At 40.9% G+C, this 20,512-nt stretch overlaps 1 protein-coding gene across 4 annotated transcripts in view; it reads left to right on the forward strand.

The window, feature by feature from the left end:
• The window catches only part of slc2a9l2 (solute carrier family 2 member 9, like 2), a 147,897-nt gene that overhangs the window by 125,994 nt on the left and 1,391 nt on the right, over positions 1-20,512 (forward strand). For 3 of the 4 annotated variants that reach the window (XM_079682204.1, XM_079682205.1, XM_079682206.1), the window contains one exon: positions 4,237-4,809. The exons of the other annotated variant lie outside the window; for it this stretch is intronic. In XM_079682204.1, coding sequence (XP_079538330.1) covers positions 4,237-4,473 — 237 coding nt within the window. In that variant the 3' untranslated portion in view covers positions 4,474-4,809. Of the gene's footprint in view, positions 1-4,236; positions 4,810-20,512 lie in introns of those variants that run through there. 4 annotated transcript variants of the gene reach the window in all.

The following is a 20,512-nucleotide window of genomic DNA, read 5'->3' on the forward strand; positions in this document are numbered from 1 at the left end:
TAGAAACCATTGATTGGTGTGTCCCTTTGGATTACAAAGGAGATGGAATCCGTTTCAAAATAACTTATAGCTGAGAAATCACAATCCTTTCTTTACAACAAGTTTTTCATGTTTCATATTGTCAAAGAATAATTCTTCATTACTCCTAAGATATTTAACCTTTCTGTGTGTTGACGTTTACGACCAACCCTGACTCGTTATCTCCTTTAAAGAATGTGCTGCTGCACTTATTCTCAGTTTTATGACCGGTCAACTCTCGGTCAGCCTAAGAGTATCTCCAGATGTTGGCGATATCTCCAGTGTTCACAGGTGTTTACGCACCATCCCCCAATATGTGGATTAACTCTCTGTAAACTAGTTAAAAGGTCTATCAGAGAGAGGCTGGTGAGATTTGACATGGCAACCCACCAGGGCAGTCAGAATCTCTGGCTGCTGTGACTTGAATGTGAATTTCTCCGGCCGATACTTGTAAATAAACATCAGTGTTTGACATCAAAGCTCCAACTCTCCTCGTGTCTCTCTGAGTCCTGACTCTCCAATGCTGCAGAAGTTTCCCTTACATATATAAGTATCATGTTTTATGTGATGTCAGTTATAAATCTTCTCATGGAAGGTCTAATTAAATAATAAGCACTAATAAAGGGTTCTACATAAACCCATAACAATTTATGCTTTAGCGAGCCATGTTTTCTTTGCAAAGCTGAAAGGTTTTAGAATCAATGTATGAGTGACGGGGCCTTGTTTGCAATTTAAAAAGTCTTGTTAGCATTTAATGAGCTTCTTGTAGTTAATTTAAAACATTACAACATTGCAGTTGACAAGAATATCATTTGTGATGCTATAAAACATAAAATGGAGCAATAACCACAGGCTCTGGTTGATGATCATAAATCTATTGAGACTAATGAGCCATCAAACCCAATCCCATTCATTAGTAAACTGTGAGTTTATACGTTTGTATGTGGTGCTAATGAGTGAGGATTATATTAGCGGTGATCCATAACTGTGATGCTAAAGGATGGTATGTCTTTCCATTGTGGTGCTCCCATGTGACAGCATTGACATATGGTAATCCATAAATCTCTAAACAGCCCCGGGGGACATTTGCGCTGTAGTCTTATGTGCAGTCTTGTATGCATCACAAACACCGACCTTGAGTGTGCCTCCCATTGGGAAGATTCAGCACAATCTATGAGAGCCCATTCACATGCAAATAACCCCCACCATCACTGTATACAGTTCTTCTGTCACCGGTAATGACTTGGAATTGCCTAGAAACATGCAACATATCTCCATGGAACGAGTCTATGGACCTGGACCTTTTAATTATACACTTCAATTTGATGTATGTCCACAGCAGGTGGCAAAACATCCCCTTGCTCTTTTTTACTTGAAGCACCAAAAAGCATGCATTGCGCAAAAACGCCCACCCTCCTACTCATTCAAATGTTGGGGCCACAGAAGATGCTAATAAAAAAAACTTGCTGCCTTGAACATTAAAACAACATAAACTTTTTTTTTTTTTAAAACCTCATTTAACACTGAGATGGCAAATCTCGTAATTTATTATCAGACCGGAAGAGGCCTACTGGAAGAAAAATGTTGAATGACTTTTGTAAAAAACCCAACAGTTTCCTCTGGTTTGTGTCTGTTTGGTGGTGTTTGCAAAGAACAGGGCCAGGTAGGGATTCAAAGTTCTTCTTCACAGTGTTCTCAAGATTATTTCATCACAATGGGCCCTTTCAATGACACACCCTCACCGCAAGCCCTTGCTAAACAAAAAAATGCTTGATTTGTTATGACCCTTGAGTACTGAGCGACCCCATCCTGTTCTGTACAATCCCATTCCCTTCATCCTAATTTAAACTCTTCTGTTGTAGCCCTTTCCAGCTCCCACTAAATAAAAGTCGCGTCATTCTTGCCCATACTGGCCTGAACTGTCCTTTTTCTGTACTTTCCTAAACTGTTCTGTCTGTCCCTGCAATATACTTATCGTCCCGTCCAATACTCTTGGGTCCTGAACTGTTCTGTTCTCTCCCTTTCTGTCCTATCTTGAACTATTCCTTTTATCCTGGCCCAACCAGCCTTTTTTTTTTTTTGCATTGTCCTGCCCGCTTTTCTCCCATTCCACAAAAAAACATGGTCTATCCGGCTCCACCTTGCATTGTTCTGTCCTAGACTGTCCTTTCCCTCCTGTTCTATCCCATCCCAGCTTTGCATTATTCTGTTTTTCTATTGTGTCCCGTCTTACTTTGTTCTGTCTCATTATATGTGTCTGTATGCTCTGTATGTCATATCCTGAACCTTACTGTTCTCCAACCTTTCTTACATTGTTAGACTGTGTCGTTCTGCACTATCCTTTTCAGTCGTGTCCTGGTACTGAACATTCTTGTGTTGACCGGTGTTGTCTTATTCCATCCAGTCCTGCACTGTTCTGTCCTGTCTCCTGAATCAGGGTTCCCCAATTAGTGCTATAGCCAGTGGCGGTTCATGATCAATTTTACCGGGGGGGCCATGCTGGGGCCAGTTATTTAATGTGAGGGGCACATTTAATGTGTTGGCGAAGGAGACAAAGACAGTGTTCCAGAGTACAACACTTTTAGTTCAGTATAAAGTTAAAACGTGAAGAAAAAAAAACATGATGTCAATAATTTACAAACAATTTTACTTTTAGTGACTTATTTTCTGTTATTTTGGCACAAGTTATAGTACAGTCACTTCGTTACAATTTTATTAAATTACATTAATGAAAAAAAAAACATTCCTCAATTTTGACCCAGGTACAGTAACACAAATTGCATTATCATAGATTCTTCTGGGCCACAGCAGTGCTCAAGCTCAGTGTTGCAGGTCCCCCACACCAGAGCCGCCCACGGCTATTGCGCCATCTCCCCTCTTAATGTCACCCTGGCTGCAAAATGACATGAAACATAATTCACATTTATATGTTTGCTGCCAATCATAAGTCTTTATATGCATGTCTAATTGTTGGTATGTGAACCAAGCTAAACCCAGCTGAGCCTCCACAGCAGATCAAAGGCTTATCCATGCGTCAACCACAAGACTGTTTCATTCTGCTCCATCCACTAGGCTTGCTTAAATTCGATTAATGACAGAAGGAGTGGACGCAGAAATGTCCTGTTTGAAGCCTGACTCATCTCATATGACTATTGGGGGAGGAAGGCAGTGTTTTGTGAGGAAACTTGCTAACTTTGCAGATGAGCGCTACATCACAGAGGCGGCATGGAAAATGGGTCAGGGGTTTTGCACGATGCTCTATTCTTTTCAGTGCTATTATGAAATACAGTGAACAGAGGAAAACACTGTCAGAGACAAACAGCAGTGGTGATATAACAGATGAAATCAAAGTAGTTTTTCATTGAGGTCATGCTTGCTTGGACACAACAGATCTAATACCAGTTACATAGCGACGCATTTGAGTCCTCACATGAGCAAGGTATTATAGCTTTGTGACGGACTAGTGAGGGTCAGTCAATTCTGTCTCTCACTCTGTCTCTCACTCTGTCTCTCACTCTGTCTCTCTCTCTCTCTCACACACACACACACACACACACACACACACACACACACACACACACACACACACACACACACACACACACACACACACACACACACACACACACACACACACACACACACACACACACACACACACACACACACACACACACACACACACACACACACACACACACACACACACACACAAAACCTCTCTCCAACTCTAAATCTCCCTTTGGGTAATCAGACTGTGTATTTTTTTCAAATCTGTCACTAATCTCTAATATTGGCATGACACACTGGACAAGGTTAGCTTTCAGACTGTGGGTACATTTTTCAATTCACAAACAAATACGCATTTTGTTCGAAATCTGAAGCGGACATTTTCTCAGACTTGCGAATACTCTTATATAAAAGCATGTGGGACCTTTTATTGTGCATATCATGCCAAGCCCACCATGACACACAGATGTCAAAACAGATGCCACAGACGACGTCTCTCTGCAGTTGGCAAGAGTTTAGGACGGTTAAAAAATGGCAGGATTTGAGAGAGAACAGCAATCGTCAAATAGTATGATTTCTAAAATAGTATAATCCATCAAATTGGTGAAAAGATTGGCTAAGGTATTTCATCCATTTCCAGAGTTTTGAGTCCTGACACATACAGTATGATTTTGGTGTGTTTAATTATTGTGTTTTTTGTTTGTGTAGGAGGCGCTGCAGGACTTTGCTTTCCTGGTGTTTGTGGTCGTCTGTGTCCTGGGATCCATCTACCTCTATTTCGTCCTCCCTGAGACCAAAAATAAAACATTTATGGACATCAGTCAGAGCTTTGCCAAGATCAACAAAATCCCTGTCCCCTCCCCTGGCCAAGAGATGGAGCAGGTCCTATCCTGTAAGCCTGACATGTACGGAAAGGACATCATTAAGATGGAGAGCTCTTTCTAGCTTAACAAACTAATTGTTGATAAGCAGGGTAACATATTTATTTCATGACAATAGTCAATGAAATGAAAATCAATAGTTTTGTTTCAATGCATTTTGGTATTTTTATATATTTTGTATGACTGGAATATTTAGGAATAATAGTTTACATTAATTATTTGTTTATACCTCTTATTACAATTAAACAAACCAACAAGAGTTTAATATACAGTATGTAACAATCATACATTTCAAACACCCTTAGTGGAAATCATTCAACAGTCACAAAAGGAATTGTAATGTGACTGAGGGTGGCTTGCATACAATGTTGATGTGCACACTATTAAACTTGGACCTGTATTAACTGATTATTATTTTTGCCTTTTGGGGGGGTTTGCCAACCTAATATAGGATAGTAGAGCCATTTTATCCTGCTAGCATACCCTGGCTTATTTACTCCTCCATCAGATTTGGAAACACTAGCACCCTTCTCGAGTTGTGTCTGTGTCAACCAATTTCCAATCTTCATTCTCTTTTTTCAGCTGTTGGTATTTAAGCTGCTACTAAATACTTAATTTCACCAGTTTATCCCTAACATCAGGTGTTGAGTTTGCGAGTATGAGGTTTTTACATGGAAACATCCGCTTCCAGTGGTCAAAAACAACTCTGATGAAAGCAATGAGACTGAACAAAAGCAATAACATTTTGAATGATAAAATGAAAACAATGAGCTAAAAAAGTTTAAACGCCATGAACAGCTGACAGGAGAAGCAATGTTGGGTTATACCAGTGGTTCCCAAAGTGGGGGGCGCGAGAGACCAGGAGGAAAAATGGTTATTAAAAAAAAAAAAATGTAAAAGATTTTAAAAAATCATAGTTTGAAAAATTATTGATTCGAAAATAATACGTCTGGGTCTCTGTGTTTCATTAAAGCTCGGCTCTGTGTGTGTGTGTGGAACAAGACATTTTGTGTGCGTGCGCGAGCGAGAGAGAGAGAGCGCACCGGTACCGGAGATCGTTGTTGTTAGCTTCTGGTGCTAGCGAGCTACGCTAACGGATATAAGGAGTTTTTTCAACAACAAAGTGGAGGAGAGTCCTCTCCTATCTGACTGAGAGACTCAGTGAACTAAAGGACTCTCAGTGTTATCTCAGTTTTTCTCAAACGTTTTGGTCACCATTAATGGAAACAATTATTTCCGAGGCACACGTTTAAATGATCATTATAGTTATAAAAAAATTAGAGAATAAATGAAAAACAGGTATGAAATACTATATGACAGTAAAAAAAGAATAAAGTTTAAAAGGGTGATTTTGTAAAATATCCATAAAGAAAAAGTAAATCTTTTTACAGTTCGGTTTCAGATGGGTGTTGAGAGAGGTATCCATAGATCTCTTCATTTTGCTGTCAAAGTGCACCAGATTGATGCATTTAACTTCAATATTTAAAAATAAATCTTCCCGGGGGAGCTTGCCCCCGGACCCCCCTATGTGAGGTCCACACACCACCTATAAAAATAGCACTTTACCCCTGCTTACACCTATATGCCTCGAGCCTTCATTTTAACTGTCACACTGTGTATATGCGTGGGGATTGTTGCAGTAGAAAATTCCACTGTAGCGACCGGTACATTAATGGGAAACCCTAAATGTTTGAGCACCCTCTATGAAACGTCAAGCTACCCCACAGCACCCCCAAAATAAATATCTGGCGCCGCCACTGAGCCTGACTATTTGTGTTGGGAGGGGCCCAACATTTTTTTTTATCCAAAGGGGGGGCCTGACAGAAAAAGTTTGAGAACCACTGGGTTATACAATGAGTTTCATAACTACAAGGGACCTGAACGACTGAAAGCTGAGTTTTTACTTTGAAGGAACCAGATCAGCATCATATTGATCAGATTCATCCTTGTGGTCATCACAAAGCAGATTCATAATAAGAGAAGGCCAGATGTGTCTGAGAAGAGACATATATCCGAAGGATCAGGGCCGTACCTCCCTACAGGCCGATCATGCAGACTGCATGGGGCCTCACTTTGCGGAGGGGGCCTCACCTTGTGGAGGGTGCCTCAACTGAGCCGAAAATGCGGTGCACCTATGCGCTTATGAGGCGCAATTAGTGTGGCGCGGCACGGTTTCGCCGCTGCGAGGCTCCACTAGCACCCACCCGTCGACGCTCGCGAAACAGAGGGCCTCACACAACTTTGCGTGGGGCCTCATGTTGGCCAGGGACGGCCCTGCAAAGGATTATAACCGTTGTGCCACCATTAAGACAACAAGAGAGAGAAAGAAAGACCACCAGGGGAGCCCAGTAAAAAGGCTGAAGGGGACACGACAATTTGTTGGAGCCTCTCCAAATCTGAAAGGCACCAAGGCTAAACCTCCCCCAGATGGCGGGAGCCAGTGGAGGAAGTGATCTGAAAAGAGGCAGACAAGCGTGGCATTGGATAGCAGTCTCCATTTGCTCCACAGTAGGGTGTACGAAACTGCCGGTTTGGTAAAAAAACAAAAACCCATCCTCCCACATAGACACACACAAATACAAAGTTGTGTGTGCTGTGCGATGATACAGGGGTGTCCATGTAATTAAATGGCATTGTTGAAGAAATGTGAGGAAATTTGAATGCCTCATGACTCTAATTCCTGATCTCATCCAGTGAGCTCATGCAACAGATTACTTCTTTCCAACTGGCAAGCAGGCATGAGCAGTGGGAAGAATAATAATTGGATCTGTTGTCTGTCATAGCTCTGTTCCAGCATGTTACTTTTGAGGAGTTACACTCACAGCGATGTTAGCTAGTGGGCAATTGATAGGAAGATATGTCGGCGATTACAGGTGGGCGATCAATTAAGAGACTTCAAAGCAGAAAAAACATACACACTACATATTTATGAGATGCATGTGGAGCTGTCTGGGATATATTGCTGTTGGTCCAACCTCTCAGAAATCTACCTTCCACTATGCAAAGTAAAGAAAAGGCAGTGCTGTATAATTCCTGCAACTGTCAACTCTAATAAGGGTGAATGTTACAGAGATGTAGTTTGCAGCATTTTTTTCTTGTATTCAGCAAAATTGTCAACACAATTTCAGTGAACCTTTTTTTATATAAATCATTCACACTCGGAATCTGATTTAGTGCTCAATTTGTGTGAGAGTTTGTAAACAAATACTTTGATAGACATTTTGCAAGATTGTTTGAGACATCAAACGGATACGTAATTGAAATACAAAACTTAATTTCATGGGTGAAGTAATCCTTTAAACCTTTATAAAGATTAATCAACGGCTTTCCTAGCAACACGTTATTAAAAGGTGGAGCTGGTGGGGAGAATCGGAAAGCAATTCACACCTCCCCCCTCCCTAATCACTTTACAAAGATGAAAATCACGACCCCCAACAGATTTACTTTAAACCAGGATTGCAAGTGTTCATTTAATTTTCAGAAGGGCTTAGCTGCCCTCTTTTGATGTGATGAAAAACTGAACAGTCACCAGTTCTGTGGAATAACTCTGCTCTCCGGTGAGGATGCCCATAATGAAGTGTGTCCATCAGACCCAGGTTCAGTTTTCTGATTCAACTTTTATTTAAAAGGCTCCTATTGTGCAGATATTATGGGTCTCAGATACATAAACATATATTAAAAACATGTCTATGATGTGTTTTGCTCAAAATATCAAACAGATCATGCATTTTAGAAATCCCTCATATCCCTCTGTTTCAGGCCTGTTATACCTCACTCACACCAACGGTGTTTCAGGGCCGGCTCGGAGCTGGAGCTTGAAAACCTCCGGCCATTGTTGTTGTTGTCTGTGTCAGCTGTGAGGGGTTTCCGCGCGGTTTGGCTTTATGAAGCAAGCACGCAAACGGTTACGTCATGACGCAAACGATGACGCAATGACGCAGCACCAGTCGGACTCTGGGCGGTGTGAAAAGAGCCGGAGCTAAACCGAAGAACCGGTTCTGAACCTGAAAAGCTCTAGCACGGAGCTTGAACCGGAGTTGCGTTGGTGTGAATGAGGTATGTGAGACATGCAGATTTTGGGTCCTTAGCTTGAAAAAATAAAAAGAGGAGGGAGAGCTTGTGCCTGCTCAGAATTCTACCGGAGGTAAAGCTAAATGCTGCCGCGAATAAATGCCATATCATGTTCCAAACCACATCAAGGATTATTTCTGAAACATTATGGAGCTCAAATGCTTTTTCTCTTGCCAGTGTACCACAAGGCGAGTTCCTTTTTTTATTTCCTGCTTCTTTACAAATACTCTCTCCAGTACAGGTTAGCTCTGAGTGTTAGCATGCTTGCTAATGTAAACAAAGACAATATTACGTCCAACACACGTCATTGTTTCTGATAGCAACTTTCTGATAGTGCTGTGGGTCCACATATCCGATGTTACGTCATATCGGACACAAATCTGGATCAGCTACCCCCATTTTTAGAGATTTGGGTACGGAGTTCCCTGACACACCGGGGACACATATTTATGTATACTGTAAAAGACATCAAAAAGTGCATTTTGCATAATAGGTCCCCTTTAAGCAGGAGTGATTCACATTGAGATTCAGAATATGTTTTTATAAGGGCAGCATACAGAGTTTCACATAAAAGAGATTTAAAACAATGAGCAGTTAGCTTAAAACAATGAATTAGCAGGGTTGAGTAACAGCACTAGTGGTGGGATAGTCTTGAATCCTGTTTTCATAAACTCCCATGATATCAGGGCAGTTTGTGTAGTATCCCTTTATAAAGAAAGATGTGATATGAAGTAAGAGAAGCCAGCTTTCTCACACAAACTACAGTAATCCATATCCGACTAGCTGTGACCGAGGTTATCTACAATGTCATCATGCTTTGCAGCGACAGGAGGCTGTGCTCTTTATTCTGCAGGTGTGTCAATGCAGTGATGAATGGGTCAATCACTGCATTGTTGTCTTTCCGCCTCCACATACTCTGTCTCAGCAGGAAGACCCTGCTACAGATGTCTTTGCTGCTTGCATCATGCAGAGGGCTGTCTGTCTCAACTGGTCCCACACTGTTCAGTGTCCTGTACTGTATAGAAGAGTCAGAATATGTGAACTCTCTTTTGTCCATTTTTACTCTTCAATCGACAAAACCATTAACATTATAGTATATGCTCCATAAACTAGAAGCACTTTATCATGCAGTCTTCGGGTTACGATTTTATTGATAAGGTCGTTCTCCTCTTTTCATCTCCATTTGCATGCTTTTCTTCTCATCTACATACCATTACCCATGTGTTTTTATCATATCTATGGTAACTTGGAACACACAAATCCAGACTTTTCATATCCCTGCATGCATGGTTGCAACACTAAAGAGTAGTTTAATCATCTCACTGTGCGCAGATGTAATATGTCCGGTTTATACTCGACACATCCCTGAGGGTCGTGAGAGTTTGCACGACCAAGATGACGTCACACCATCAAGCACAGCCTTTAGCAGGGGCTTTCCTTGGGTTGGTTTTCCAATGCATGTGCAAAGAAAAAAAACGTTGAGGGGCTTTGGGAATATAAGTTTATCACAAAGATAATTAGTCAAGGAGTATAAAAGAGCAAAGGTATCATTGTATCAAATCCACGTCAGCTCTTCAGTTAAATAGAATATCTGCGGCTTTAGACTTCTTAAAATCCGTGCCACTTGGTCTTTCCAGTGGATCAAGGATTAACCCACTTGTGTTTCTCTCTGCCTGCTGAGACCACCACTCTTTGTGTATTTGTTGTCTACTTCATCTAATCACCAGTAGTGAAAAGGAAGAGTGACAAGCAAAAATCAGTTTATCAACCTGTCAGGGACCAAGCAGTAAGGCAACAGAACACAGGAGTGGTTTAAATAAACTGAGATTTTTATTTACCCAAAAGTCCAAAGAAAACATCAGAAATCAATCATTTCTAATAACTAGGCCTATAATAGAGGTCAACAAAAAATACCTCAAAGAAACATGGTATCAACTTAACAACAACTCAACAAACTGACCTGGTAAAATGACAAACCAAGGAACCTATATAGTGGCTTGGCCAAACCAAGTTGAAACCAAGGGATAATTAATAGTAACACAATACACAAAACCCAAATCCCCCCTTTAACATGGAAGCAGGTTATTTGTCTCAATCTGTCTCAATTGGCTCATGCAGTATTTATTTAGTCCTCAGCGCTCTGCCACGCCCTTTGCTGAACAAGGAAGTAACCTCCCCCAATGGACATGGTAACTCAAGAGACAAAGAAAGTAATTAATACAAACAAATACCTGTGCTAAAATATCTGAAGTAATGTCGGATTGCAATCAAATAAAGAGTTTACCATTTAAAGCAATTGTGTGGTGTTAATTGGCATGTTTTATTGCAGCTGCACTGAAGCAAAACTACTGAAGGTGAGGGTGCAGTGTAGTTGGTTTACCCTGTGTGGCTGAGGCCATTACACAACCAAATAACCGGTATTCAGATCTTCACTTTATTTTGTAAATCAATGTTACTTACAGTATATCTTACGTTTTTGCCCTCCATTCGACTCCTGATAATGTCACGGATACTAGTAAATGTATACTGTATAATGAGCTTCTAACTTGTCTTCTGCAACACGGTGCAATGTTTTAATGACTTAGCTTTGACTCCCACACATGCTTCTTGAGGCACTTAGCTTTTCTCGTTATATACATCTTCGGTTCATCTTTCTTAGACAGTTGATCGTTTGAACCCTGTCTACCGGCAGAGGGGGTATATTTATATTCCAAGTTTATTGTGGCTGGATTAGCTTCAAAACCTTTGTTGACATTTGCAATTAATAAAACTATTATTTGGCTGAAGGGCCCTACAACTGACCGATCCATAAGAAGGCTGCTGCGCCCCTGAAGCACCTGCGCTCTTCTCCAGCTGGTGCTAGTTTGCCACAAGCGAGCTACTGTACAGTGCTTTAAACACCCTCAGGTCAATATTGAGACAGCTAATGTGTCTGGGAGTCTGGCTGTGTGTGGGTTTAAGTGCAATTGAGCATCTAAAAATGCTGGCGACATGTTGGAATAGCCTTTTTTTCTCCTCTGGTTCATAACCGTTGACCAGGCTAAATGGAAAGTGCTATGATGCAAAGTTTCCCTTCATTAGTAGCAGTCGTCTCATGAGAAACGTTCTATAACAGTAGTCTGTTTGTTCGTGAAAAGATGATTATCATCTGTCCTGTTAGTAATGCAACAAAGAGCTTATTTGAACTTGCATTCAAACTTATTATTTCAATAAAGTGAAAGGTCAGAAACTGTGGTAACTCCCGCTGCCCCTTTATCACTTCACACTACACAGTGTGAAACAGTTAGAATAAATTACTCAGTCCTACAAGCCAATTACATTTGAAACCTTTTGCAAAATCATCTCATTAAAACTTTGAAACAAATGCAGATAATCCAAAGAATGGAGCCTCAACCGAATCAACATTACATTATAAATGGGAATGTGTTCTGGCAGAGATCAAAAGACGCTAAACAATAGGCTCTCCATGAAGAAACAATGTTTTGTGCTCCGACCCTGGTTTGGTTTTCACAGCCAGAACTGTTAAAGAGATGGCCTAATGAGAAAAACCCACCAAGCTCAACAAAACACATGAACACCACTCCTGCTTGCAGAAAATGTAATTGTTGCAGAATTTTCTGACTGGCTGTTGTGTTTTTGTGTAATCTTGAACCCCTGTATTGCAACCCATATCGCAGATGTGTTGATACACCAATTAGGCTTAGGGCTGTTCAGAGATACATTCAATTTGTATGGGCTAGTAAAAAGAAAGTTAACTTCATCTCTATAGCCAACTACCTTTCTGAAAAAGAAATCCACAGAGACTATTGTCCTCAAAATGAATGTATGTGTTCTGCCATACACATGCTTTAAGAGATGACATTACTTAGAGATGTTCCCATTATATAACACATCTGCAAATACGCACATAATTTCTGAAGGATGAATAAATGAAATATAGAAATTCAGCCTGATTATCAGGGTTAAACAGCCTCTATAGGCGACTGTTCTCTCCTCAGGGCTGCCTGTTTTCACTTCACACAATCTCACTCTGCAGTCAGCAACATCTTGAACCACTAGTGACAAGGTGAGTATCCCATATGCAAACTGTTTCACACTCTAATGAGCTACTAGCCTAAAGGTGAGCTGAAAGCCAGACCCCTGCATCGGATGCTGTGACACACCACCATATAGAATTGAACATGTATGCATCGGTAACCATGGCAACAGTGCACCATTACCAACCTGGGGGGGGGGGAAGGCAAGATCTGATGCTCCAGTTCATGCCTGATTGGCCTTGTACAGTACAGGAAAGGAAGCTCAGTGAGGCGGAAATTAGGGCTGTCCCGAATACCCTTTTTTCGGGCTCCGGATATTCGGGAGTAATAAGCAGCGAATATTCGGTGCGGAGAGATTTGTATTTTTTTTTTTATAAATGTTTTTTTCCCAAAAAATATTTGTTCAAAAAGGTTTCATAACACGCTCCGTATCCGAGAAACCTGACAACACGCAGTTAAGCAGAAGCGCAGAAAGAGCATACTATTACCATTTATATTTATTAATTGTCTCAGTACTCGCAAACATTAAAACTAAATGTGTCCTCTGTAGGGTAACTGTAGGGTCTGCTGTATTGTTGAGGATGTTGATGGCTGGGATGCGTGGGGATGCACCTATGGACACAAGTTATTATTAGGCTGAGCTACTCAACTTTATGCCATTGCCTTAGCCCCAGATGTTCCCACATTGCTCCTATTACTTTCACTATTCGGATAAAATTAAAAAAACTAATATAAAAAAACAATTCGGTTGCTTGCTTGTAACTATTTTCCAAGCAAAGTAAGTGCACGTTTTTATCATGTGTAACGTTACTGTTTAAACGGCAGGTAAAGCAGCTTCATCATGGCAACTTGACACAGCTAAGCTAAGCTAGGCTACTACTTACAGCATCCAGGTGACTTTTCAGAGTTGTTGTGCCACCGTGGTAGGCCAGTTTCTTATCGCATATATTTGGCACATATTCTTCTTACCGTCGTCCAATTTAAAATGGTCCCACACAGCTGAAGTCTTCGGTATTTTGTGGGTGAAACGAGGTGAAGCGAGGTGAAGCGTGCTGTTTGTGTTCGTGACTGGGAGTGAACGCGATGTCAGGAGCACAGGCTGAGATTGTATATATTTCTGCATTTTAACAGTGCAATTCAAAAGTATAAATATAGTATAAGAATATGGCAATTCGCCTTTATTAATAGCATACATTTAGAAAAAAAAAATCTTTTGGGAAAAAAAAAAAAACGAATATCCGAATAATGAAATTGAAACCCGAATAGTTGGCCAACGAACGAATATTCGAATAGTCGAATATTCGGGTACAGCCCTAGCGGGAATACGCCACCTCTCACCACTGCCGCGGCGGTGTCATGCTAATGAGCCAGTCATGCTAATGAGCGGGCTACACGCAGACAACACTGCTGCTGCTAATGCGCTCGTGACCTCTGGCATGCAACAATTCCAAGTCTGTAGGTTAAACCTACACTCAGCATGGATGAGGTAGCTCTTCCAGTACAGAACATCCTCTCTACCCAAACATCTTTCTCGCACAGAGAAACATGTAGAAAGATCAGCCTAGTATCCCTATGGGATTATGCAATATTATTGACCTATGTCCAATGCTAACGTTCAGTGCCAGTGAACTGGATGTTGTTTCAATGTTATGCAGCAAAGTGGAAAGTCAAGATGTGTACATTATACAGCTCGGAGGCTGTACTCAAATGTGTTTCATTAACTAGAAAATGTATACTTAGTTCACTAAGGCAAGAGAAAGGACATTCCAGTTCCAGGTGAAATGTAAAGAAAAACATATATTATGAAACTTCTGTCAGGTGGGTAATGTCTCCATATGCCTTTGCGAACATGGGCAGGTGATGATATTTATGCCATGGAGACCCAGCCAGACCCTTGTTGTTACACGGATTTGGCAAGCATTCATTTGGCTTTATTGTGTATGGATGATTAGGTGGTGGATTGATGTTATAACCCATATTGCCCTTAATCATAACCAATTAGTATCTCATCCCAATCCATTCCTCAGACATTTATTAATCGCAACCTAACTCTCACATATTTTTTTAAGGATGTAAAACAGCAAAAACAAGAAAGTCATACTGGGCAACAGAACCACACCTGCTGTACGTCGAAGCCTTGAGAGCACCCTCGCATCCAGAATCAACCACCACACCTCAGCCTCTGACCGTAAGCTGATGGAGGGAAAAAGCTGAACTGCAGGAATTCAGCTCTGACCTTGAAGGATCCGGAAACATTCAACAGGTAATAACACCTGCCAGCTCAAGTCAAAGGTCAAGGCCTGCTATAATGATATCCTCTGCCATGGTGCCATGAACACAGGGGAATACACTGCGAGAGAATCTCAGCCATTCGCCCCACAGGCATGAGAAAACCTTGCACAGTAAGGGTCAATGCCACCCTCTGTTTAGGAAGGAGCTTGCTATGAGCCCCATCGTTTCAACAGAAAAACAGCTGCTGTGAGCAACGCAGGAAGTCTGTGTGGTTCCACTTAGTATGCCAAGACATGCACAAGGCGCAGTGATGCAATTTCTCCTCTTCGTGGCGTAGTTTAAGGGGGAGGGGATACTATTCGGCTGATCTCTGTTGGACCTTAAAGAGCACCTGATGTTTTCAGGCGTACAACTGATTGAACAAGACAGTCCGTCAATCCTTGTTTTCTCACAATACCTTTGACTGTCTATCTAGTCTGCATTGCAGTCAGATAAGGAGAACTCTGGGTCGGCCCCATGTCTCAAAAGGTCCAGTAAAGGTCGAGCTTATAAAATCCATTGGAAATTCAAGTATGTGTTATATAGACGGACATTGACAGTGAAAGAGACGGTTTGATAGAAACGTACTGCTTTTTGTCAATTTACTGGGGGAAATAGATTTCACTTTCTGACAGTTTACCCTATAATAAATTATAGATGTATTTTCATGTCTAGGGACCAAGTATCATAGACAAATTGCCTTATTTTTCATGTATTTATGTTGTCACTGAAATTCTGAAAAACTATTTTAACAGAAAATATGTGGCAATGAAATTTCTCAACAAAAGGAGCTTTTAAACAGAAAAGCAGCAGTCTCCCCGAGACACTCACAAGCTGTTCTCTTGGTCACTTTCAGTGCAATCAAATCTCTCTAGCATGGAGGAACCCAAGCAATCATGATGCATCAGAAGATAGATTTAAGTCTCTATAAAGTACATTTTCAGACCAATTCAGCAGGAACAAGGGGAAGGAAGTGAAAGTGTTATGCAGCTGAAGTCACAGATATTCCATCAGTGTTAAGGCCCAGATACACCGGCCCGAAATCGGCAGTAAATGGGAGACGGGCCGAACATGAGCGTGGGCACGCCCTATTCGGAGTCGTGTGCGCCGCACCGTCGGGTCTTTTCTGCCGACCTGACGCCTTTTCTTGCCGATTCAACATGTTGAATCGGCGTCGGGAACACCACCGGAAGTCGGACAAAGGGATAACACTGATTGGCTCTTCAGCTAGCGAATCAGGGCATGAGAAGCGTTAACTGAAGTGAGGGAGGCAAACAAATGATTTTAAATGGAAGATGGAACACACACGGACGGCTATTTCACCTCATCGGTTTATAGAGATCCTGTTCGTTCATGTTTTCAATGGACGAGAGTGAACATGGAAAGAAAAACGCTATTTGTTGTTTGTTTATATCACGGAGTCTGTTCTTCTTCTCTGTCTTCCGGTTGTTCCGGTTGTTGCCTCTTTTGAATGATGAATACACACTACCGCCGCCTGCTGGTAAGGAGAGTTATTGGCTCGGATTTGCGGTGTGTTCCAGTGCGCGAAGTCGGCAAATACGCAGGAAAGTCCAGCGACGCAACAGTCGGTGTCGGCGTCGGCGACTTCTCAGGTGGCTGGCCGGTGTATCTGGGCCTTTACAAAGAGGACTGTTGTTTTTGTCATTACACCAGAGGCACTCCAACCTGATCTAAGAAAACAAACAAAAAATTACTTCTATGAACATGAATGACAACAATCAATAGTACACAATTGAATCACGTTCATCCACCAATCAATGTTAGGACCAAGTGAAACCCACCCACTGGCTAGAGTTGATTTAGTTATGTGATGAAATTATTTCACAGCGTCTGTCCATATACAGAAGGTGTCACTTATAATTTGTACATTCAGCATTCTTACTGTATCAATAGGTCTTTGTACCATGTGTACAGTATAAGATCTGACTATAATATTGAATTGAATTGACCTTTATTTTAAAAGGACATTCTTTGGAGATCGATATCATTGTTTGGGGAATGTACTGGTCAAAAAGGGTAAAAACAATCGTGTTACACACAGACCACAACCGTAGAAGGACTGAGAGTAGCTGCATGGGATTAGCAAAACTGCATTCAAACAAAATGAAAAAGATCAAAAGTCCACTGCTATGTTAGTTGACGTAACAGTTCTGAGAGCTACAAAAGTAATTCACTTCATGTGTGATGGGCAGCGCCAAAATAAATTATTTTAAACTTTAAAATATCCAAAAATGTGGACCTCATCTCAGCACAATAGAAATATTCAGGGGATTACCCATAGACTGTAGGAAATATGGAAGTAGAACTGCTGTAAAGCTTAATGACAGTGGCTGCAGCTATTGCCAACTTGGCAGTATACGACTCGGCCGGCCTCCCAGTTAATCCAGAAATAGGTGAGGGGGAGGTTTCTGGGTGGGCCCGGGCGATGCTGCAGATTAGACAAATAACGACCTTTAACAGCAACCACCTGTCAATTTAAGCACCCCTTCATTTTTCATTAAAAATATAATTTAACCGTACAGTCCTCATTAACAGGAACATTACAGTGTTACAAGGTTGTAAACATGTTTATTTCAGGGATGACTCACACTTTAGAGGTTGCCACTTGGGATTACTTAAATTCCTTATTATTTCCCCCTCTGAACCACGGATATCTGCACCAAATGTCAAGACAATCTATGTAATAGTTGATAGATATTTAGTAGACCAAATCGACATTGCCATCCCTAGAGCCATTCCGTTAGCATTGCTAGAAATACCCATTACAACAATTACACTTGCATGTCAGTGTGGAAATGTCAATTAGTTGTGTTCAGCATAAATAAAAGTGACTTGTATCAGTAATGTTAAGTGTTTGTGTATCACAACACCCAGAAGGAAGTCTTTATCCAACTTCTGGACACACCTTTGGAGTCCTGAGGGTGGAGGCTGTAGATGGACATAGTTAATAAGAGGAAAGCTGCTACAGTATAGGATTGTTTTCGCTATCACTAAAATCAAGCCGATTGCAGTTTTCCTTCCCGACAAAATGTAATATCAAATCACTGTCTGTGATTGCTGTGTACTGTTGGAAAGATGATGCTGTTCTGGAGGGAGATATCTGTATTTATGTGTCTCCCTGTGATCACATGATACTTCTAGCATCAACAATATTGTGATGAAAGATGGTCCTGGTCACATACAAATTATTTATCATGTACAGATAGCTTCTAATGGATTCTTTTTATTAAGAAACACGATTACGACAGGCTAATGGAATACATTTTTTATGAGTACTTGTTTACCAATGTCTTCTCTGGACATCATTTTCATATCTTTGACATAATTAGCTTATTTAATTCCCCCCCCCCCCCCCCCCCTCCCTCTTTCAAGGCCATCTTTCTCTTTCACCAGCCAATTGCAATGAGTGCACATGATTTCTATTTTGTCTCAATCATTCAACAGACCTGACAGAACTGGATTGTTGGAGCTCATTAAGAAAAGGCTCAGTGCCTGTGGCTGTACTGGCTCCATGCTTGAGCGATGTGCCGAGAGCAGGTGTGTGTCTGTGAGTGAGTGATTGAGTGCATTTCTGTGAGTGTGATAAGGCTGAGGAAAAGTAAGACAGTGGCAGTTTTTTCTGATGCCGATCTGAGCAGTGACCCTTCCCGACCTTAATGTTCACTCTCAAAACAAATGAGCGCAAATGTGACTGGTGTAGAGGACAGAAAGGAGCTCTCTCAATCTTCTGTACAATATCAGTTTCCCTTCACGAAGAACTCGCACAGAGAGATACCGGGGCCCACATCAAACAGTATCTTCTTCAAAAGTAGGACGATTCTTTATCGAGACTCGTCTGTTTGATCACCTGTCAAAGCATCGGCGTCTTGACATGCTATCATGTAGATCAAACAACGTATACTTTGGGCAATTTGTCATCCCGTAAGATTCCTAAGCGATAACTCAGTATTTTCAAGTTTCAATCTGAAAGCCTGATCTTTATGTTCTGTTTTATAGCAGTATTTTGATGTTTCACTATCTTCCGCTCACACAGCCAACACATTACTGAGGCACAGCGACAGTTGAAAGTGGCAATGCTGCACTCCTTCAGAATCAGAATACCTTTATTAGTCCCACAGAGGGGAGATGTGCAGCGTTACAGCAGGAAAGAGCCACAGACAGCTTAGTGTTGCATATCTTACATGCGTTAAAAAAAAGTACTAAGTTACAATATAATAAACAATATGCTAAAAAAAGATAAAAACTAAAAAAGTTACATACCTTACAGTGAATAAAAATACAAACATCGAGGGAAGTATGTTCAGATGATCAAACACATGTCAAAATCAAGCAATCTGATTGGTCGATAGCGTTTTTGCGGACCTCTTTGATTACAGATTTGAAAACATCGTTGCTTGCTTTAAAAGTAGCACAATTCATTATGTTAAACCTTCAAAAGTATCTAGATATCCCTGCCCTAATCCCAAAGGAACTGCACACTGAATATGTTTTGCCGTTTGATGTCTATGTCTGGACCGCTGCGTCAAAAAGGAGGGCTTCTGCCCCGTTACTTCTCCGCTGCTTTCTTGTTCCAGTATGAAAAGCAAACTGCAGGCAGTTTGCTTTTCATCCCAACGGTATACTGTTTTTCTCAGACGCGGAGGGATACTGACTTGTTGTGAAAAGTAACTTACAATTCTACCCGTGGTATACGCTCAGTATATCACGGCTAAGAACCAATCAGATTGCTTGATTTGACTTGTCCGTTTTATAATGATTAATAATTGGTCATACATATTGCATTGCTAAAGATATACTTGATTCTGATTGGTCTATTTGGACATGCTATGTTCTGTTGTTTCTGTGTTGCTAAGGTCTCAAGTCATATCTAGTTTTGGTCAAAAAACACTTTTTTTTTCAGGGACTGGATACTTTGGAATATTCATTATTACCTGTGGAGACCATGTTAAATGTTAAAATGTTGAGATTCTGATTTATATTTGATGCTGTGAAATACTTCCCTGCACCGGAAAACTGTAGAGAAGAAGATGGTAATTACATTTTGTTCAACAGATCCGTTAAATCGTTCTGAGCAGCAGCCCAGCAAAACAAAAGAAACTTTGATGCCCTGGAGTTATTTATGACGTGTTCTGCTCACAAAGTTTTTTCAGTGGGGAGTTACGCAGGTCAGTGGATTGTCGCTGCAAGTAAAGCCTTCATGCAGTCAAAAGATTCTGCCTCAGTAAGTTAAGGATTACACAGACTAGACTCAGATGTGTAGAGAAATGGAAAATTACTATTCTCCAAAAAACAAGAAATGTCTCTCTCACCTTCTGTCACCTTAATTTCAATATTGTTCAGCTCACATAAGCCCACTTACTTTACTAAGTACCTACTGGGATAATAATTAATTACTGACAATAATATAACTATGAAACTATAAACTCTGCAGTGTTAGCTTTCAAACATTGTTGATTGAGATTTTCATGATTAGCACATTGAACCTAATGGGTTTAGATCGTGACTGAAAATGCAACAACGTTTTCTTTATGTAAAAACCCAAAGCACAAAATCTACTGGAAATCTGCAGTGGCAGCTGAGCAGATCCTGACCTAAAGGTTCCTCTAAAGATGTTAAGACAGATGTTAATACACTAAATCAAAGTAAAGGGAGAAACGATCAAATGGGCTAGTTCAATCAGTTTCTTTATTGGCCCAGTCAAAT

The sequence above is a fragment of the Notothenia rossii genome (assembly GCF_949606895.1).
Source record: "Notothenia rossii genome assembly, chromosome: 5".
Lineage (NCBI taxonomy): Eukaryota > Metazoa > Chordata > Actinopteri > Perciformes > Nototheniidae > Notothenia > Notothenia rossii.